Raw genomic sequence first — 18,759 nt, forward strand, 5'->3', positions numbered from 1 at the left:
TGCTTCCTAAATGGACGGAGATTCATACCGGAGCTGCAGCACTGCCTACACAAATATGCGAACAACAAACAGCAACATGGCGCAATGCACGGCAGACGATGAGTCATTAATAAGAGCTCTCGATAATCAGGCCGCGCCGCTCTGAGGGCGATAATCATCGGCCGCCTGCTCTCCAAGTGATAAGCTAATCAGCCCTTCGTCTCCACCGAGCCGTCGAGGGGACTCATCATCATTGACATTTCAGCACAGGATCGGGCCTATAGAGACACAGGAGGAGGGCGGAGGGTGGGACACCTGAAGTGACTTAATTATCATTGCTGTGGAATGATATCCTCTCCACTCTACTCTGCTGAAGGTTAACATGGTTCTTTTAGCATCATGGTTAAAGTTTCACAGCTGCCGTTGACCCCGTTTATTTTCTGGATGATTTAAAAACATCCAGAGGTCTCAATCAATCTACATGCACATCCCGTGCCTTGAACGGTTTCCTCAACAAAAATAAATGTTTTACATGCCAGGAGAATCAAGCTTCTGCTTTTGCATTCAGTGTCAGTAACTCACTGGCTAAGCATCTGAAATGTGAGTGTGGAGGTTTTTTCCTCCGGGAAGACAGTTGTGTTGCTGCACGTTCAAATTAATTCATAACCTGTGGGGATACTGCCGTGACAATCTGACAGCTTTTTAACAATACAGGCCTGATGTAGCAGAGTCTCGGCTGAGTATCTGTCATCCTCACACCAACCTGCGTTGCATGGCTTACAGCACTGGGGTGTCGAGCACCACGGTGCATTTTTCTTTTGCGCTCTTACGCTGGGGTTTTCCTGTTTGTGTGGCTCCACATATGCACGGAGAGAAAGAACGTCAATACAAAGCAAATTCCAATCATGGTGAAGTCTTTTCCTCCTGCCTTGTACGCTCTCTGTCAAAATCACAGTTCACATTGTCACCTATTATGCAACAGATGCTACAGCAAAAATGCAAAGCACAGGCTCTGTGGCTCACGGCCTTGAAATAACTTGCCCTCCCGTTTGCTTTGATCTCACGGGCATGTCTCCCAGGCGTGTCGACGCATGAGACGACATATCTCCCAGCTCCATAATGACCCATCTTCTTTTTCCTTGGTGGCAATTTGGGGACAGTTCTGACAGATGACACTAGTTACACCCAGGTGAAAACAATAGGCTGACACATCCATGCTGACAGAGCAGGTACTCAGATTTTTATACCGATCACTGTAGCCCGACTGCCTGCTGTTATGAATTTTGTAGCTGGTCCCAGTCTCTGAAAATAGTTTCAGTTGGGAGTTGGAGCACGCCTGCGTTACTCGGCGGTGCATTTTAGTGATGTTATCATAGCTTGAGGTTATCTCCATATCCATCACTGTAATGTTCTCATAGGGACATAAAGTGTTGCTGCGGCAATCAACAGCGAGTTTGTCGATACCTCTTTTTCTTTATGTTGTAATATTTCCAGAATATTCCCAGTAAGCGTCTGCAGAATCGAGTTCAGAGTAATCTTATTGATGGCATTTATTTAATCATCAGAAACCTTTTAAACTTTTGAGTTTAAAATCACAGTGGTGTCACTTTAGCTACCGACGCAACATGGACTTTGTGTACATTTTGCATTCTGTGTTGCTCAAAATAAGTAACCTGGCATAAATTCTGGTATTCGGATCTTTTAAGATATTACTATAACATTCATACAGTGTCTTGCATTGCGCTTGCATCACTTGACAGTACGTTTACAGTAGAGCTCGACTGATAACAGCAGGCCGATGCTATCAGCCAACAGGCTACTGGCTTATCACGGACACGTCTGTGCGTGGGAAGGGAAGGTATGTAAATAGAAAATGCTGTAAAAGTGATTTTGTGTGTTTTTACTGATAACATTTATTAATACTGCCTTTAATGTTAAGTAGTCCCGTCTTATCTTTGCCGTTGCTGTTGTCTTGACAGTATTTGTTTGACTTTACAATAACTTGTCTCAGCACATTCCTTTAATAACCAAGCACAGCTCTTTAACTGCTGAATTTAAAGCGATTTTTAAATCATATCAATGTCAATATTGGCAGTTCTGATATCGATCTTGCTCAACAAACTCATGCATGACTTCCCTCCTTAAACATACAGTATACGTATATATGCATAATGTTTCTTATTTCTATAGTGTCTGCACTTCATTATAGGATTACTGTGGTGGATATTCATAAAGGGCTCTCAACACTCGTTGCTGAAGGGCCACCTGAGGAGCAGGGGCCGAGACCGTGTTTCCCATCACCACCCTGTTGCTCTGCAGAATGAGGACCGATACCTGCCGTTACTCTAATGGTTAGTAATCAGACCTGCGGTGGTGATTGCCCCCCATTTCCCGACGACACTTTCCAACAGGTAAACACAGATTACAGGTCAGCCGTGTTGGAAGGGTTTGTAGAGGCTCAGAGGGATTAGGTTTCCTGGTCACCTGCCGTCTGAAGCCGCGGGGAATTAGGACAAAAACCACAGACCAGGAGAGCCACACCTCGCCTATCATGGCGAACCGAAACTCCACACACGCACATTTGGCTGTGTGCTTCGACAATAAACTTTAACAACACTTCTCTCAGGCCACCAAACCGCAGCCGGAGAGGAGACAGAGCCGTGACACGGTGAATCACGCAGCGCTCCCGGGGCGCGGGAGGCGCGACTGGAAGTGCTGAGAGTTGCCCACATTCACGCTTCGGCTTTGGAGGGTATGTGAACACAGCCCGGGTGGTTTAGTCTTACCTTGAGCTGCGAGGAGGATCGCTGCCGCCACCAGCCAAGCGTTTCTCACCGGAGAGACCGGGCAGCGTGCTGCGTAATCTCTCGCCATTCTTCTAAACCGGACTCAAGGTGGACGTAAATATCCACAACAGCGATGTGTGGGGCAGCCGGGCTCCGAAGTATTCCTTCTCCGATCGGCCAAGAAACTTCGAGTTCAGTTCAGACCGCCTGCGTTGAAATCAGCCAAGTTGCGGCGTCTCTGTCCCCCTGTCTCCGTGTCTCTGTGTCTCTGGAGCGCGTTTAGTTTCTCCCTCTCTCTTCCTTCGGATCTGTTAATGACAGGAAGAGTAAAAACCCCTCCCCGTTGTGGGCCGGCCGCAGTGCGCACAGGTAGCCCGCGGCTGCTTGTGTGTGATGGTGCGTCTCGGCCACCGCGAGTGGAGCGAAACGGAAACAAAGTGGTGTGGAGGAAGTGTGTGTGTGTGTGTGTGTGTGTGTGTGTGTGTGTGTGTGTGAGAGAGAGAGAGTCGCTGGAGCTCCGTGTGTGTGTGATGCGGAGAGCTGCGCGGGGAATATCAGAGTGATGTCAGCAGAGCGTCACCAAGAGGACTTCAGCCGTAATACTGAACCCGCACAGCTGCAGCTCCACAGTCCGGCTCAGAAAGACCGGAGGAATCACATACCTGCGCTGAAGACTCGGGGCGTGTCCTGCTGACACCTGCCGCCCGTGTGTGTGTGTGTGATCAAATGAGAACAACACACACATATATATTTTCATCGATCACTGATGATCGGTTGAAACAGATCAATGCCAGTGTAGAAATACTCTGTTACGAGTCCTGCATTCAGAATTTGACTTCAGTAAAACATCAAAATATGTAAAAGTAAAAGTATTCATTATGCAGAATGGCCTATTTCAGAATCATTCATATCTTAGGAACTAAAGCTGTCAGATAAACGTGGTGGATTAGAAATGAATTACTTCATTTAAGTAAGTAAGTACAGTAAGTACAGTAGTTGGGTAAATGCACTTAGTTACTGTCCAACACTGATATAGAATATAATGCAATGTTACAGATGAAACACTACAAATATAGCTTCCACCTCCAGCTACAACATTGAAATGCTGCTCAGACATTAATGCAACCGCGATAAATGATAGCAATTAAATAAGATGGTACATGATACTTACTTTTAATCCTTTAATACTTAAATGTAAGACTTTGAACACGAGACCTTTTACTTGGAATAGTATTAGCCGTCCTACAACACGGGGGCTGCGTAATGAAGTTAAAACTGTAGCTCCCTTCATGCTACACACTCAGAACATATATCCACCAATGGCAATGCATTACCATTAATCATTCAGTCAAAACTACAGCTACATCACTGGAAACAGTTGGAATCAAAAACAAAAGGCAAAGGGATGTCTTAAAATTGCTTACTTTGTCTGACCAGCAGCCAAAAAATCATTTATATCATCTATAAAAATCACAGAAATGCTGCGACGGCAACTTTTTTATTATCATTTATCAAAATAATAATTGATTTCTGTCAATTGAGTAAGTGATGAATCAAGTGAATATGTCAGAACCATAAATATAAAAAAACTATTGTGTTCCTGGGGTTTAGTGCGTCCCCGTGCGGGGGTCTACAGAGGCCATACCACACACACCACATGTAATGTCTCAGTCGGCTTTACAGGCACATAGCATTAAAGGTTTCCCAGCTCGAGCTTTCTAAGAAGAAAAAACTCCTTGAAAAACATGTAGCTCATTGGGGAAAATGGAGGAAACCTTGAGAGAGGCAATTCAAAGAGAGATACCCCTTCTGTGGTGGGAAAAAGACAATTAGCCTACTAAAAATAGGCTAACTGACTAAAAATGAACACATTGTTACACACAAATTCAAGTATAATCCAGGATAAATGTGATAAAATAAGTCCAATAAACAGAAGTTGCAATAATTATTCTCTATGTGAATTTAGATGACCTATAATTGTTCCCTTCAGTAGGATATCATGCAAATCTTACATGTATGAATCCTCGTGGTAACAGAAGGACAAAGAGAGGGGGGGGGAAACAAAGTCACCATAAACAGAAATGAAAACCTGGATCCAAACCCAACGGACCCACATGATCCAATAATCTCCAATAAACATAACGTATTTCTGTTGATAGAATCAAGATTAGTTCATATTGTTTTTGGAAATGTATAGAGGTAAATGGTTCGTGATGTAAAACACATTCAAATCAGATGAAGATGTTGATATTTCTGGGTAAATAAATGAATCTTTTTTTATAGTGTGGTTTCATTTACTTTGTTTTGGTGTTATCAAAAGCCCGACTAGCCTACTGCAGACTAACAGTGTGACCTCCACTATAACAGAAGCTCGACAACTGAAATCTGTGTACTTTCTGTCCGACTTTTAAATATCTTTTAATCCACATCCTGGCTCACCCATGCAATGATGTATTTCATCTATTACACCAAAAAACAAAAGTACAAGAGACTTGCACACAAGAAATTGCACACATATATTCAGGTTTGCAGCACGTAAGAAAAAGCCTTCAGGGACCGGGCCGGGGTAGGGGGGGTGGGAGGGTGAGGAGGGGGGGTTTAAGTCTCCCAAGATGGATGCTGTCATTTACTTTGTTGTCCCCTCCACAAAAACAGTGATGCTGAGAGGTTTTTTAAAGACAGAAATGTTTCAAATATGGATAAGTTGGAGGGAAATAAACAGACCCCACTCTGCTGTACACAGAGAGGACATTCGCCGTCTGTTTAGGATGATAAGAGAGCATCTTTGAAGTCGACTGCAGCAGAATTTAAGTTACTGTTGAAATGAGTAACATGAGGCAGATTGACTGAGAAAATACTTACTTTGTTCACACCAACACATTGAAAAGCGAAGGCTCAATTAACTGTGTGACTGACTGGTCGACTGTAAACATAATAAACAGTATAGGGGGAACTATTTCCTTCATTCGAACCAGACAAGGATGTTTATTTTTATTGTTTCGGGTTCAGTTCAGGTTTATTGTCATTACACAGTAAAGGATTGCACAATGTAATGCAGTTGTAGCCCCCTCCGTGCTGCACACAGAAAATGTGTAAACAGATATATCAAATATTCAAATTAGAGTATTAACTGTAACAGATAATAAAATAGAACAAACTATATAAATATAATACCAGCATAGCAGTCACAGTGATTCACCATCAGCCACAATCCAATATCATATTTTTCGTTCATACTAGTAAATAACGGAGACACTGAATGAGCTGTATGTTGCTGTTTGTTTTGTCGTTGGTTTCTCTTTGTGTGTATTTAATGTTCTTCTGTAGAGCGCTGTGGTCAGCTTAAGCTGTGTTTAAATGTGCTCTATAAATAAACATTACTTTGCTATATCCATAAAGTTGCGATAATGGCAACGTTAATTCAGCCGTTTGCTTCTGCTGGGACATTTTTAATGGGTCAGTTGAATCAAATCACGTATATTTTTTTACTTAACTTCTATGTAACATGTGCAGAAGTCCGCCTCTTGGATTTTTTCCACCACGCCAGCACAATGAGCTCAAAGCGTTGAACAATGACATTTTAAGAAATCTGCATTAGCCATTAAATGTGTTTGCGTTCTGTAATTACCTTTCCATATAGTAGTTTTCATTGTTAGTGGTGGAGTCCGCCATTCCCACCCAGGATTCAAATTGCCTACCTGTGCAAACCTACTACTACTACTGTTAACAGATACACCAGTTGCTCTTCTGTTTTCTGCTGCTCAAGGAGTGTTGGCTGCAGTATTAAACCGCACTTGTTGTTACCATGGTCACCAAGGGTGTCGCAAAAATCCGTGGGGCCTGAAATCTTAAGTATCACGACTGTAAGTAACTGGGTTACCCATAGAAACCAGGTTACGCAGGTAATCTGAGAACACAATCTGAGAAATCGGTGTTCACCAGAAGAAAGGTTTCTCTAATCCCCTTTCCTGATTATAGAAAACAGGTTTCTGGTTTACATGATCTTCACAGAATCTGAATCTTCGCAGTTACTTAAATGCATGTAATTGCTCTGCTTGTGTCTTTCCAGAACCAATGACCTGGTCACTCACAGGTATCTCAAAACCCGGGAAAATAAATGTTAAACAATCTGTTTGGCTAAAGAAGGTACATGGATTTTTTTTGTAATTCGGGCGAACTGAACCTTGAAACTGACCCCTCGTTCTGAAGAAGCGATATTTGGGAAACAAACTGTTTGTGTTGTTGGATGTGGACAAGAAGAGCTGGGGGTCAAACCATCAACCTCACAAATAATGGCCAACCAGCTCCAGCTGAGCTACAGCCTCCTTCAAGTGCAACCAAACAAAGAAAATAAAAGACACATTCTGATAACCTGTAAAACATCAGACCCTGCCAGTGGTGTCCGTCGTATCAGACATTCAATCAGTCATACTCAAATACTTCTTTCTCAATCTATGAGATCAACATGTTCAAAGATCATGTGCTGCAGCTTATAGTGATGCTTCCCCTCCAGCTCCAGTAGGTTAAAACGCTCTCTTATTCCAAACCCAGTAAGCACTGTCAAAACATCTCTTCATCACCCATAATGCTCTCACTGCTCGAGCACCATGATTTTTCATTTCCTGCCAACCAAACAACCACATATTCTACTGTGGAAATCGATGTAAGCAGCCCCACGCCTCCGTCCACCTTCACCATTCAAAACATTTCACTGAGAAATAACAGGCGGCCGCCCTCTGGAAAGCTGGCCTGCCTGCCTGCCTGTCTCTGAGACCTTCCCCGTGATGCTTCCACCATTTTGCAGGGTGGTGGACCCAGCCACCCATCTCTCCATTATCACCTCATTAGCGGGCTGCAAACTGGCCCACCCTCCATTTTGGCTCCAGCCTCAATCAGCCCATTAATCACAGAAGAGCAGGGAAACCTTCTGTCCTCTGAAGGCTCACGATGTATTCTGCTGGCCCCTGTTGTGTGTGTGTGTGTGTGTGTTTGTGTGTGTGTGTGTGTGTGTATGGGCATGTTGCTGCGTACAAATGATCCAGCTACATCCTGCCATCTGTTGACTGCTAAAAGTAACTGCCTCTTCACCGACACACACAGGTTCATGATGCTTTCTGTCGGTCTGTTCTTCTTCCGTATCCAAAAATATAATTATGTAACTCAAGGTTTATCTCAGTAAAAGAGCAGATGGGATCAAGCATGCAATCATCGCAACAAGTCCTCGTATTTAAACAACTAAAAAGGCTGTCATTGCTTTCCAAACTCGACTCAGATAAGGGTTTTCTCAGCTGTTACCCATATGGTTGAGGTGTGTTTCATTTCAAAGCAACTTAAACCAATTTGTTAAGGTTGGGGAAAGAACTTCTAATGTTGGTAGAAGAAAGGATGCACACACTGGTCTCCAGAGTCAAAGTCTTCATCCTGACCTGTTCTCTTAACACCTTTCATAGAAGTATAAAGATGCTGTCGTTTTTCTGCTCGTCAGGAAAACGTAAACACGGGTCATTTCAAGGTGCTGGACTGAAGCCTGTAATGTAATCTCCTGACTCCTCCAGCGCTGTGGCGTTCATGCAATGTCATTGCGAGCATGTTAGCATGCTGACATTAGCATTTAGCTCAAAGCATGGCTGTGCATGGCTGTAGACTCTTGTTCTGGAGAGTCTCAATCACACCTGTTTCATTAAAATCACAAGCCTGCTGAGGAGCAAACATAATTTGGTTTTGAACAAATTGTTTATTGGACAGTTCTGTAAATGTGTCATCATGTGAGATGAAACTCATTCCAGCCCCTGTAACTTTACCTTCTGTGGTGTTAATACCAGAAATCACGTGTTCATCATTCAGAGACTGACCTGGCTCGTTATGCTCGCCTGTCGAAGCATGACAAATATTGAGATTGGTCGTCCTTGTTCAGTGTCACCAGCAGATCAGGGCCTGTATGTAACCCAGTGGCTGACATGTTTTATTTTTTTCACGTTTTTAAATTGGGCTTGGCTTGGTTTAGTCAGATATTCACAGAACATCAGAGGCCAGCTATGTATCCAACCCATGCATTTACTGCAGCTGTATGCTGACATTAATGTTATACATGTTACACTCAACCTTTAAGAAAATACATTTAAAAAACACACTTTACATATTTGAAACCATCGCACGGCTGACAGATAATCTCTTTTGGCAATGAAATGCAGAAAGGCCACATAAATGTAATTTAGGGGGAATTTGTGTGACATAAATAATGAGTAAGCCCTGGCTCCAGGCCTGTTTGGCCCTGTAGAGGAAACTGAGTTAATTAATTCCTCCTGCTGTAATGATGTTGTAAACAAAATCAGAATCACTTTATATCACTTTATATGCCTTATACTGTATATGTAGAGGAATTCATCTTGGTTACATTGATGCAGAGATTCATCCTAGATGGTTATTTAAACATAAGTACTGATACGTACATATACAGTATACTGACATAGTCAACACAAAGAAGATTGGTTATTTCCAATTCAAGACAAACAGCAAAGACAACCAAGACCCACCATACTGGATCTCTCCATCTACTTAGAAGAAAATCTTATTTTCCTTTACATGTCCCTTAAAATCTCAAGTCAGCAGGCTTTGAAAAGGCTTTGAATAATTCAGCCAATAATTCATGTCTTACCACTCTGTGCCTCCTCGCTCCCGGGGGCCACAGTAGTTTAAACTGGCGGTTCACAACCTGGGGTCCTCCCCTCCAACGGGTTGCAAGATAAATCTGAGAGGGCACAAAATGATTAACAGCATAGAAAAGAACACAAAATGCAACACAAAATGATTTCAGACTTTTCTTTAATCTTTCTTTCTTCTGAAATCTCGAGCAGTTTCACCTTTCGAGGCTTCTGAAATGTATTCAAATGAAAACAATCACTGAAGGGAATTTCACTCTTTGGTTGAACTGCTCACAACTCAGACACGAGGGTCACACGTGCACATCTCTTTGCATGCTAAAATGGTTGGTAACTACTGGTTTGAACATTAGAGAAGTGGGCTTTTGACTGGAAAAATCACTGGAAGTAAATAGGTCACACTCTCTCCTCTCCATCATAAATTAGTGCTGATAAGCCTTGAGCGAAGTGGTGAACCCCCCCCCCCGATCATATTGTACTGAACTGCTCAATTCAGCTCAGACTGCAGCTGCACTGCAGGTGTGAATATGTTTAACTGTCCTTTAAGACGGACTTAAAGGAAACAGTTCTGTCAGCTGTCCACCAGCTATAGATATTTGGTTTACCGAGTTGCTTCCTTCCCGTCTCACGCACACAAATCATCTGTTCACCCTTCTCTCTATATTCATGCTTTTGCCTTGTATACAGATTGGACTGGGCCGTCTCTCTGGCCTTGGCTCTTCAATCACCTCTCCTCTCCTCCTGCCTTCACCTCTCCCCTTCCACCATCCATCCCTCCATCCATCAACTCTTACCTCAGTGACAGCCGGCCAGCCCGAACACCCACTGAGTTATTTACTTCAGTATGCCTCTGACCCACTGTTGGACCCAAACGAACCTGCATCAGCTCTTCATCTCTAACACAGTCAACTCTTCATATTCACACACATATCTGCCCAGGACACTTAAGAGCAAAGACACACACACACACATTATGTTTAGCTGCATTAGAAGAGCTGGAAGCAGGTCTGTAAGAGCTTTCTCCCGTATTATTTTCTCCCCAACCAGCCCATGAATTTTATATGCAGCACTCCCATTGCTCTCTTATCCTCACCTCATTCTAGAAGCTATAAGCCAATAAGGACTCGCGCACACACACACACACACACACACCGTACGTACACATGTGCTTGCGCCCACACACAGTTGGTTTGTTTGATTTGTGTGGATATAGATTGGTATGTTTTTATAGTGGAAGAGAAGGTGGTGGGGGAGGGGATGGGTGGATAAAGAGACTGAGCAGGGGGGGTTGTCTTTTGGTAGATAATCTTTCAGTCCCTAAACACAGTGGAACAGAGGGCGAGAGGTGGCTGTCAATCACTGTAAAGAGTCCCCACTGAGGTAACCCAGGTTATGGGTTTGTTGAGGGAGGGGGTAGTTACATGAGGTGGGTCAACGGAGACCAACACACTCTGAGAGAGTCCTTCTTTCTCAGAGGAATAGCTTACTTTTTTAGGGATGGGGCAATGAAAGAAAAAGGCACACCTCTACCACGCACAGTGTTAGGGTTACGTTACAACAAAGCAGACATCTGAGCTAGACCAGAAGACGTAGGCTTCTCGACTGTCCATCCGGCGAGAGATTAAGGAAAATAAAAGGCATAAAGGAGTCACAACACAAACATGACCTGGCTTAAAATCGTAAAGGGCTATTTGATATTCCAGGACTGTAGACTTGGAATTTGACCAGACACCAAATATTCTCTTAAAAAAAGTCCCCAAATATTTTTAGTTCTGGATTTTTTATATATATAATTTACACAGGTAACTGATCAATTTCATTTTCTGCCAAAATGTTATCACACTGCGAGGGATAAAACTTTGGTGGGAAATACAGAATCATTTATTTATTTATTTATTTATTTAATTGCTGGTCTAAAAGCTGTCAGATGTCAAATATTTTAAATTCTTTTATCAAATTGACACTGAAATTGTGGAATAGTGGAAAATATTTGTTTTTTTGAATTGTAGAGTGTAAACTTACCCCCCTGGTTGATAAAACACACAATTTCCCAGAAACAAGACGGCCACGCTAGCGGCTCTGTGAGGCTGAGAGATAAACCGAAGAATAGGACGAATAGGAAGGAAAGTCATGGGATCACGACTGTTCACTAAGACCATGAATGTCTCGACCAATTTCTGGCAATCCACACAACACTTTTCCTGCTGGTGGCGCTACAAGAAAAGTGAGGGCGGGGGGGGGGGTCATCAAAGTCATGAGGATTCACCCTCTGGACACCATGAATATCTGGACAAAATGTCACTGCAATCAATTCAATTGTAGCTGAGATATTTCCATCTGGACCAAAGTGGTTGCCCGTTCCGACAGACCAGCAGCCATGATCTCGGTGTTCTCCACGGTAGCTACACCCCTGCAAGCCACTTGAAACTCATGTTGAATCGCACAGAACCTTTCTACAAAACCCAAACGCAGCGGGAGCTTGGACCTGCAGGTGCATCTCAGCAGTTTTCCAAACTAGTTGTCTTTTTGCAGCTCCAAAAAGAAAAAAAACAAAAAAAAAACAAGCTGAACGTATCCATCGCAGCTCTCCAAACAGCTTGTACAGCATGTTGCCAGTGTTTTGTAGCCAAGTTGTAGTAAGGTAGCACTCAGACTTCTGACCACCAGAGAAACGAGGAGCAGTTTGATGGACATTTCTGTGTTTTCTGGAGCCGTGAAAAGGTGGAAGTGCCAACTCCAATATCTTGGCAGCAGGCTGACATGGAGCTACAGAGGCTTACTGCTGCGTGTTCGATGGTCCCTCAAACTTCAGGGGTTGCTTTAACTAAAACACGTGGGTGGACAGGGAAACCCAATCCTATATGATGAGTTTTGAGTCTTCTCAGTTTGAGAGGTCAGAATAAGAGAGGAGAACGGGGTGTTTGGTGTGGCAGATGGTATGTCTGAAATCCACAGCCCTGAGTAAGAGGAATGTGCTGTGCCAAGTTTTTGTGGTCGTTTTTGTAGCATCTTTTTTTTAGAGAGTTGATTTCTTTCATGTTGCCCGGTTTAATGCTGCCTTCAAGTCATCCTGGTAAGCTCCTAGTTGAGACTTCTGAAGTGGTAAATACGACGTGTCACACATTCAAGTGCATTTAGTTGGAAGGACAGCTTCCAAGCAACATTAGTAAACTGCAGCCTCTGAGTCTCTTATCAACAGCAAGAGGGTGACGTCTAAGCCCCGAAATGTGACAAGTGACGACTTAAGTGAAATTTAAATACATCAACGTACAAAATTGAGCTGAGATTCTAAATGCTACGAAAAATAAAACACACCTTTCTGAAAAGCATCTCTGCACCTTTGCTTTTGTTTGTTTTTTTGCATTTTCTATGACTGAACATTGATGACAGAATAATACTTTAACTAACCTTTTCATTGCCTGGAAATACACAGAGATAAGTAGAGCAATGACACCAGTTATTTATAGATAAGGATGACCAAACAGAATGCAATAAGAAAATAGTATACTAGTAGTGTAGGCAAATTTAAACCAGTTAGAACAACATACTATTGCGTATTTTTACTGACCACAGTTGTTTTTTATTCTACGTCGTTCCGGAGGGCATGGACACTGTATTTTGTACATGTAATTTAATTCATTAAGACATCCCAACCTACAATGCGCTCGACCAAACAGTGGAGAAAACCATTAAACGGTTAATGAGAATATAAAATCAGTGTGTGATGCAGTCTGTGTGCAAATAACTCTTTTGGTTCATTTTAACCTGGTTTGAGTGATAGCTGACACTTCCCACAAAGCACCACAGCGTCACAAAAGCTGCTACTTTGGCATCCAAGGGACACAATAATGGACTTTCAAATACCTTCCTGCAGTGGCCACATCCTTCTGTCTCTGTTAATGAACACAATGACCCATCAGCCATGCCCCTCACTACAGATGCTTAGTGAGAAGGGAAAAGAGTTGTCGTGTTAATGATTAAGACGATGAAAAGGAGAAAGGAGAGGAAGGGGGAGAAACAAATAGCGAAAAAAGAAGATCTGAATGTGGAAAATCTCTATTCTCTAAAGGAGAGTGGGCTCAGCTATGCGCCCGTCATCAGGGAACAACGCGGTGCAATGAAACTCGGCATCAGCCACCAGAGAGAGAGGACATATTGCCGGAGCCTGAAACAAACAAACCAGCAACATGTGAGCTGAGGTGGGGTTTCATTAAGACTGTAACAGCTGGCTTTAATGCCTACACATCTCTCAAATGAGCTTAAAGGGTACTTCGGAAAGCAAGATCCCAGTCACTCACGAGATGTGAGTGATGTCCTCCGAGTAAAGCCACATCAGATTGAACAGAACGAAGACTGTTTGCTTCCATCAGTCAAACTCAGCTGAGGGTCAGACGCATCTCGCCCGGTGGGACGAGGGTTAAAAGGAAACTCCTTCTAAAATGATGTTTTACCTTTGGGGTAAGGTCAAGCTGCTTAGATTAGGGTGAATGTGTGCAGCTCGTGTGTGATGGTGGTGGTGTGTGTCTGAAGGGGGGGGGGGGGGGGGGGGGTCCCTCAGAGAGCGAATGAGTGAAACAAGTGATTACCTACCTCCAGGCCCTGTTGTAAAATGTCACCCCTCTGAGAAATGGGTCTGTGTTGGGTGACCTGTAAACTCTGACATCATATGCTGTTATTGCAGTTGGGCAATGTTTTGGTTTTTTTTCTAAAATGAGGGATATTGAACTCCTTTCTCTATTTCATTCTTTAGTTTTTCTTCCTCCACACCCTCCTGTGTCTGGCTCCAGCCTCATAAACTCAACCAACCAAGCTCCGTTACTCCTGCGCTCTACCTGGTGAGCTACCAGGGCGCTCTATCCAGCTGTTTTCAATATATGCCTAACATTAAAACATAAAATGAGGTGAACATTTCAGTAGAGTTGTGGCTCCTGGGACATTTTGGGCTCTAAAATAGAGAAAGACAAGTATACTCCTCCTTTGTATACTCTCAAAAACACAAAATGATGTCATCTGGTCCAAGATGGGATCAAACTGAATACAAGTTTATGAACATAATCTCAGGACACAACCACCTCTCAAGAGAGTCTCACATGTTGCAAACATGCCTGAAATCTGCGACGCCAAGCTGTCGTCAACCTGTACAGCACAATCGGGTAAATTAGCCATGAAACGTCTCATTTAGGTGTCAAATGTTCAAAAGTAAGAGCTTCACAGGCCAAATGTGCATCACAGTGAAACAAACAATTTAAGTAACTACAGGAGAAACATACCAAGAGTGGGAGATCTTTGTTTCCTGACACCTAGCCAAGGCTTTCAAAGGCAGATATAGAGCCCTGATATTAAAGTGAAGTCCTGTGATTATTTCATAATCAGGCCAAAGTAATCAGAATAATATCTGACTGTGATTTTGAAGTGGCAAAAAAAAAATCACAGTTGGAAATATTGAACAAGCCACTCTGAAAATCACACAACCTCACTCACACACGTAAACAGTTTTGATTGACCGGCTCAAAAGCGCTGCTTGATTTTTAATCCCCGGAGGTAACATCTAATGTTGCTGCCCTCTGTGAGTAATTTGCTGATTAAACTGATGTGAACACACAATTCCACCGTTGAAGCCCGGGATCAGAGTCATTCTCTGATCTCAATACAGGGTCACCTCGTGAAAAAGGCTACAAGCCACCCTTGTAGCTGCTGAAACCTCTCACTGTTGCACTCCTTCAGCCTCAGCTTCCATCTTCCATCCCCTTTGCTCCCAGTCAAACAGTTCCTTCCCAAACCAATACTACCACAAGGATATCTGCTTCCTCTGATCTATTCGCCTCCCCATCCCCAGCCTGAGCTACACATGCACACGATGTGTTGTGGCCCTTTGACACCAAACACAAAGGGACCACAACCTAAACCCTGTTCTAGGCCTCTTCCTCAGGCTGTGGATTTACTCTGTCGAAGTCTGTCCCATCGGAGGTAAGCAAGAGCCTATCATGAATTTAAACTACTTCTTTCTTCTCACCTTAAGCTGCGATGACTCCTCAGTATGAGAGCTTACAATACTAACAGAGCTTTTGCAAGAATATTCCCTTAACTAACACACTCTTTGGACGGAGATCTCGCTGTTTGCTGGTGTGTTTCACTGCAGGCTCAGATATAGCAGCATTTCTGACATTATGTTTTGCACTAATGGCAGAGGTTGCCTCAGGCCAGCTTTTTAAAAGGTTGTGGTGTTATGTTCAATGCATTACTTCCTGGTATCTGAGATGACCTGGAACACCTCCAGCAGTTAACAGCTGATGGCTGGCTCCTGCTGGAGATCCTTATAAAACACACTCACTCAGCTGCAGCTGTGTTTTCAGCAACCAATTATTTTCACCTTCCACATTTCTCTCATAATAAAAACTGATTTGATTTTTCTCGTTACACATTCTTTGGGACTCCTTTACACTGTATCCCCCGAGCTTTGGTTGCAACACTTCCGCATCCTTACATCTCCCCGAGCAAACATTTTGATGGCGAACAGCTGTTGATACGACAGGTGTTTAAAAATAGCAAATATAGGCGTGTGAAGGCGCTCTGAGCCTGAAAAATATGACTGATTTAAAAATATTATTAAATGTTTATAACCTGATAAAAGCAACATGAGGTAAAAGGAAAATATAAGTCATGAGTCATCTCCACAGGACTGGTTTGTTTGAAATGCTTATGCTAAGTAATTACTAAGTAAAAAGTATTTTGCATCTTTTAGCACAATATGCTCCATATTATCTCCCATATTATCTCCTTTAGTTTATTTCACAAACTCTTGCCCTATGACGCCCTGAGGTGGTCTTAAGGTTAACAAGATGATTAACATGACAGAAGAGAAGAAGAAGAAAACAAAACATATTTCTGCTTCACAAAATTTGGATTATTTTTTCTTATTTTCTCTGACTCGCTTCTTGTGAAACACTGACAGTTCTACTTTCTTCAGGGCTCTGAAAATTATTCAGATGAAACAATCTAATCTGTGGTTCAGCTGCTTAAAGCTAATTTCCATCCACTTGTTTTTATGCATATTTTCGATTTCTGCCAAAAAAAGGACGAGCGGAAGCACTAAAGATCAGAAAAAGACGTGTAAATATTGTTGAAATGCTGTTACACTTGGCTGAGGTGAAAACGAGAAGGTGTCGTAAAGGATGATATAACATGTGCTTCAAATACACGTTAACGTTGCGGTATCTGCTTCAGCGTCTTCTTCTGTGCCACCCACCATCACATAGCTCCCAAGCACCAGGGAACACGTACAACATATTTTCAGGTCGAATAATGGATCGATCAACTGATTGTTTCAACTCTAACTGATTTATATTTTGCTGTGCTGAAATTTCACAAATCAAAGAAAGAAAAACTTCAGACATGTGCGACCTGTGAGAAGACATTGCTTCATCTTCAAATGTCACAAGACAATCACAGCCCTGTGGTCCCCCTGCCCCTGCTACGGTTGCCATGCCTCCCTCCCTCCCACCCTCCCTCCCTGTGACGCAGGGCCACGTGAGAGACCGTCCCTGTGGCCAGGGACCGGGGAAGTCAGATTGATTAAACAAGCTGCCGGCATAATGTGATCATGTATCAGTCAGCCCACACGTTTAGCTCCGTAATTCTTTCTTCACGGCAGCCTGTCTCCTCTCCAGCTTTGGCCTTTTGAAGTTGAGATCTCACAACCCCCCCCCCCTCCTTCCCTTCCCCTCCACCCCCCTCCCCCCCCTCCGCTTCTATCCTCCTCCTCATCCATCCGTCCATTCTTCCGGCTCCATCATCCTCATCCAATGTGTCCCTCTGTCCATCCCGTCCTCCAGCGCTCCTTCGCCCTTAATAACTCCTCTCACCCTGTCCGTCCTGACCTCCAGCGTTCCTTCGCCCTCGATAACTCCCCTCTCCCCATCCGTCTGTCCCTCTCACGCCGCTTCCTCCCATCATTAGGCGTTTTACCCCGCTCCCTTCCCCTCCTCTATCAGCTGGCTGTGAAGCTGAGTGTTGCTTTGCTAATGGCACTCCAAGGGAGCGCGGAGATATTACTGTTGGCTTTAATTAAAGACATTAAAGGGCTGGAAAGACACAGAGCCCCCGGGATGATGTGTTCTTTTCTCACACCTCCCGAAATACCTCTCTCGTCTCTTCTCTCTCCATCACTTTTCCTTCTCTTCCCTTTGCTGTTGCTCATTTGATTCCTTTCTTCTCGTGTTGAATCACCACCTCCCCTTTTCCCCCCCTACGCCTACTCTTACTCTCACTTCCTTCCTGTTTTCTGGCTTCCTCTGATGTGTATTTCTTTCTCTTACTCAACCCCCCTCCTTTCTATTTTTTATTTCTCTTGCGTTAAGTATTTTTTTCCCTCTTCGTCTTTACCTCCCTCTCTGTCATCATATCTTTCTTTGCCTCTCTACACAGAGCATGCCACCCCCCCCCCCCCCCTCCCCTGTCTCCTTCTTGTCACCTGATGACTTGTGAATATCTTCATTAGTTTTCAACTCTGTAACTTTGTTTACCAGAAACCCGTGTGGCAGAGGGCGAGCACTGATCATTTAAATTTAGATACTGAAGGAATCTGGCATAGATTTTAAAACTGATTTGAGTGCGTGTTTTTTGTGCATTTTCTCTAATTGCTTATAGACCAAACAGCCTCATTTACTTATTGCAGTGTGTGTGTGTGTGTGTGTGTGTGTGTGTGTGGCTTTTATTGTGTCTCAGACTGCTTTCAAACATGTGCTGCAAGCAAACAGGATTGGACATCATGTCGCAATGCATTCTGGGTGAGGTTATTTTCGGCAGGATTGAGGTGCATTAACATTATCATAATATATATAAGAGTGATGTTTTTTTATTTTATTTGATGCATTGCTTTTAATGCCGAATGTACAAGAACACACAATCTATTAAGAACTGGTTGTGGACTCTGTTTCACAAATTCCTTATTGCCCATATCAAGACAAAAATGCTGGCAGATGTTTTAACTTCACCAATATCTAAAGCTGATTGTTTACAGGTGTTAATATCGAGGAAATGTACCAAGCGATGTGCATTTATGCCTTCTTTCTAAATCACAGAAGTTGAACAATTTTAAAACAAAGGTTCACTGTCAGAAGACATTAAATCACTTTTGAAAGTATGTTAAGTAACACTAGAGAGGAATTCAGCATTATATCACTTGGAAAGAAGTCTCATTTCTGCCTACTCTACCTCTTTGTCTACTAACATATAACATTAACATACTGTAACGGTCGAAATTCTGAAATGTACCTTTAAGACATAATGTGTTGCCTAGATACAAGAGAACTCGCCTCATATTTCTTGTTTTTGGT

General features: G+C 43.1%; 1 protein-coding gene across 1 annotated transcript in view; it reads right to left on the reverse strand.

Annotated features, from left to right (window-relative positions):
• Positions 1-2,853, reverse strand: part of pvrl2l (PVR cell adhesion molecule related 2 like) — a 138,980-nt gene extending 136,127 nt beyond the window's left edge. The window contains exon 1 of the mRNA XM_070922198.1: positions 2,766-2,853. Coding sequence (XP_070778299.1) covers positions 2,766-2,853 — 88 coding nt within the window. The remainder of the gene's footprint in view (positions 1-2,765) is intronic.
• Between the last annotated feature and the right edge of the window lie 15,906 nt (positions 2,854-18,759).

Source organism: Enoplosus armatus, chromosome 16, assembly GCF_043641665.1.
Source record: "Enoplosus armatus isolate fEnoArm2 chromosome 16, fEnoArm2.hap1, whole genome shotgun sequence".
Lineage (NCBI taxonomy): Eukaryota > Metazoa > Chordata > Actinopteri > Centrarchiformes > Enoplosidae > Enoplosus > Enoplosus armatus.